The sequence below is a fragment of the Triticum urartu genome, chromosome 7A (assembly GCF_056163025.1).
Source record: "Triticum urartu cultivar PI428250 chromosome 7A, HENAU_Tu73, whole genome shotgun sequence".
Lineage (NCBI taxonomy): Eukaryota > Viridiplantae > Streptophyta > Magnoliopsida > Poales > Poaceae > Triticum > Triticum urartu.
Window position 1 is genome coordinate 40,425,825 of NC_141879.1, and position 3,696 is coordinate 40,429,520.

Here is a 3,696-nt window from a genome sequence, read left to right on the forward strand (position 1 = left end):
GATCTTGCAGAAAAGCCAACTTGAGTTACACATGATTAAACCTCTAGCTCAGAAACTGTTCGGAAAAGAAATGGTAAAGGATTGACATACAGGTGAGGGGCTCCACTTCAGCTTGGGCCAGGCCAATGTGTCGAGTCTAGTTTTGTTTTTTGAGAACAGCGCCGAGTCAAGCTACCAGGCTACATACGAGCTAATGGAGTTTCCGGCCTCACCCTACGGGATGGACTCGTGTACTGCCCAGCTTGCTACCCACTGGACAATGCAAAATATTATGATCTGCTGCATAAACGAGCAGACAGTAACAATGTATGATCCGTCTGACAGAACTAGAAAAAAATAATCAGAAAACAAACTTAGTAAAGAGAAACCGGTTGGAAGTTAATCTCGTGCAAAAAGATCTAGTTGCATCGGTGTTGAATGCATCTCATGCACCACGAGCTTATCGACGATGAGAGTGGAGCCGGTAGCATTGTTGAAAACGTACAGCCCAGCCGCCTCATAGATGGCCTCAGTCGGGTACACTCGGGACGTCGCCGTCAATCTCCCGCCCATAACGAAGCTCTCCACAATGGAATGGTCCACAAGAATCCTAGCGGATAAGGCCTCTCCGTTGAGCACCGGAACAGTGCTGCCCACCACACGCTTCACAACATTCCTGGCCAGCGATGACTGGGACTCGTCATGGCAGAAGTGGGTCCGGAGGTCCCCGTCAAGGCTCCTAGACATGTAGAAGTACATTGCCATTTGTTCACTGTGACCGTTGGTGAGGAGGAGGCCGAAGGGGCCGAGCGCACCCCGGTTGGTGGCACCACCGCTAGTGCTGCAGTTGTAGCCGATGTCGGCTTCGTTGTGGGCTGCGATGTCAGAAGTGTTGAGGCAGAAGGAGGCCTCTATGTCGAGCTGAGCGGCTTGCCGGAGATGCAGGGGGAAGATGGAGCCAGTGCCGATGGTGATGCCACTGAGGTCAGTTGCATTATGACGGAGGGTCTCAATCTCCTCCACCGGCCATTGGAGGAGGTTCGTCCGGGTCTTCTCGTCCAGCGCCACCGTCCTCGGAATCGCCTACATCATACACCATTAATTAGAGAGTTAATTTAATTTCAAGCTAGGTAATTCCGGTGATCATGATGGCACTTTGATATCAAGAACCACAACCTTTTCTTCTAGCTAATAAGATGTTTCTGTTCGTCAGATGATCTCTTGCCTGCTCATGGATTCAGCAGGCAACTTAAAAGGTTCTCTTATGTGCGAAAAAGTACAAGCTGGCTTATAACACAAACGTGATGGAAATGCTCAATCTCAACCTTTTTGAGTTAGATTCGATCTTCTCAGAGAGCCTAATAGTGAAATGAGTCGGAGAAAAAGCATAGCCAAAATATTTTTGAAGTCACAAATACAAATAATTACTACATGTCTACATACATCTGAATCAGGAAATTTTTGAACATCTTATAATAATGAACGAAGCGAGAATCTATCTATCAAACATACAAATAATCTATCAAACATGTATATATATATATATATATATATATATATATATATATATATATATATATATATATATATATATATATATATATATCGAGCATGCATAAATAGCGAATGGAACTGATGATAGATGCTAAACACGTGGTAAAACAGATCAAATGTATGTACAATAAAGATACCTGGAGGTTTGCCCATCCCTTGGCGAGGTCGGTCCGGTTGGAATCTGTCTCACCAACATACGCCCACATCACACGTTGCCGCTTTGTAGGATCATAGAATGTCGTGGACGCAAATAACTTTCCCCAATTGTACCTCAGTCCGATTCCCACATCTGCTTCTGGGTCCAGCGGTGTCCATGTGTTGGTCACTGCGTCATACTTTCCCAATGCGTAGTAGTCATGTCGTTCATCGTCCATGCTCGCCTTCAGGACGTACAACTCTTCCTGTGATGAGTTGCTATTGCCCCCAACAGGGTAGAAGTCGATGCACTCCCACATGCCGGTGCCCTCGACGCGGTGGACCGGACGCGGGATGAGCTCGAACTTGACGAAGTCTTTTGTCTTGTACATGAGGGCGATGCCAGCATGCCCGTTGTTGTCCTTGGACCCGATCATGGTGCGCCATGTGTTGTCGGACTTGTCAAACCATGCGGTCATGGGGTCACGGAAGTCCTTTTTGTATGTCCCAGGGGGCGGGAAGAGGACCGGGTTGGCGGGGTGCTTGATCCAGGTGCGGAGGAGAGGGTCATGAGGGTCTGCAGGTTCGGCGACGCACTGTACCTGGGCGAGCGTGTCGGTGTTCCCTGTGTAGAGCAGGACGACCTTGCCGTCGGGAAGTATGGTGGCGGAGCCCGTCAAAACGCCGTTAATGTCGTACCATTGGTCAGGCATCATGGCTAGGGGTAGGTGGTGCCAGTGGACCATGTCTCGCGACACGGCGTGGCCCCACGAGATGTTTCCCCACGTGACACCCTCCGGGTTGTACTGGTAAAAGAAGTGGTACCATCCACGGTAGTACATTGGAGCTGCATGTTATTCGTGTTTCAATTAATCAGTACTCCTAGTTCCTTGCCAATGGATAGACATTAGACATAGAGAGAGACGACAGCTGGTCAGGATTAAAAGTGATGAGGATCCTACTCACTCACCGTTTGGATCTGCATGCATACATGCATGCATGTCGCCGGAGCACGTAAGCAAAAGGTGGTCAGTTTCTTTCTCCGCCAAGCAAACAAACAAAACGATAGCAAAAAAGGCAGCTAGCCATTGCCAGTCAGTTTCTTCCTCCAAACATAGAGCAAGGCGAGGAGAAAGAACACAGGAGGATTTGCATCTAAAAATTCCATGATCGGAAGTAATGGATTCCATACCGTTCATGTAGTTCTTCTCCGGCTGGAAATGGTAACCGGTGCGCTGCCACTGCAGCATGGCGTTGCTCCACGGGAAGCCATCGGCCTCATCGCCGATTTCCCCCACCGTCTTCTCCGACGACGGCACGGCCGCCTCCTCCCGCCTGGCTCTCCGGAGACGGAGCACCGGGCTAACCACGTTGCCCAGACCCCCCACCCTGGCCCCTGGGAGGAGCGAGTGGGTGACGACGAACACCACCATGGCCGCGGCGCCCAGCACGGCAACGCACTCGCGCCACTTCATGCCGCCGCCGCTCCGCTGCTGCATCGACGCGTACGAGTACAGGACGGGCGGCGTGCCGGCGCGTGACTTCATCGCGACGGCCGCGGCTAGAAAACTGAAGAGGAAAGCTTTCGACCGGGGTCTTTCTTGAGTCTTAGAGAGCGCAATTTATAGCTGCGCCGAGGCCAGGGAAAGTTAGTACTAAATCACTAATTTAGACTCATCTTTACACTAACGTCCATATATGTGGGCGTTTACATCTCGTCTATACGCATGGATCAACGTTTATTTGTATTTGCATGAATCTTGGTATGTTTTGTTAGATTTTTTTATGCTACGTAAGACTAGGCTGGTGTGTAGGCATACGTCCGGTCGCCCATACGTCCGTTTCAGCACGTGAAGGGGCTGGTATGTGCGCGTTTAGCAGTTCGCCCACACGTCGGTTTTCATGTACGCAGAGGGGCTGGTGTATGGGTGTTTATCAGTTCGCCCACACGTCCGTCTCCTCTCCCACACCCAAAGCTGTCAGTTGCCATGTGTTTTGCAGGGTACATGACAACTGTCCTAGTGTGCT

General features: G+C 50.1%; 1 protein-coding gene across 2 annotated transcripts; it reads right to left on the reverse strand.

Annotated features, from left to right (window-relative positions):
* Window positions 1-267: 267 nt before the first annotated feature.
* Window positions 268-3,388, reverse strand: LOC147957460 (sucrose:sucrose 1-fructosyltransferase-like). 2 transcript variants are annotated; one of them, XM_087531382.1, is made up of 3 exons: window positions 2,639-3,388; window positions 1,671-2,515; window positions 268-1,062 (listed from the first exon to the last, which is right to left on the reverse strand). In XM_087531382.1, the coding sequence occupies exons 1-3, from the start codon at window positions 3,213-3,215 to the stop codon at window positions 379-381; spliced, it is 2,106 nt and encodes a 701-aa protein (XP_087387508.1). In that variant the 5' UTR covers window positions 3,216-3,388; the 3' UTR covers window positions 268-378. The 2 variants fall into 2 exon arrangements, with proteins under 2 accessions (XP_087387508.1, XP_087387509.1); XM_087531383.1 differs by having other exon boundaries at window positions 2,861-3,383.
* Window positions 3,389-3,696: the final 308 nt, after the last annotated feature.

Excerpts from the sequence above, each read along its gene's own strand:
- LOC147957460 (XM_087531382.1), bottom strand. The coding sequence starts at position 3,215 with ATGAAGTCACGCGCCGGCACGCCGCCCGTCCTGTACTCGTACGCGTCG. Across the intron at positions 2,516-2,638 it reads TATGCATGCAGATCCAAACG|CTCCAATGTACTACCGTGGA; the intron begins GTGAGTGAGTAG and ends AATAACATGCAG. Across the intron at positions 1,063-1,670 it reads AGGGATGGGCAAACCTCCAG|GCGATTCCGAGGACGGTGGC; the intron begins GTATCTTTATTG and ends TGTATGATGTAG.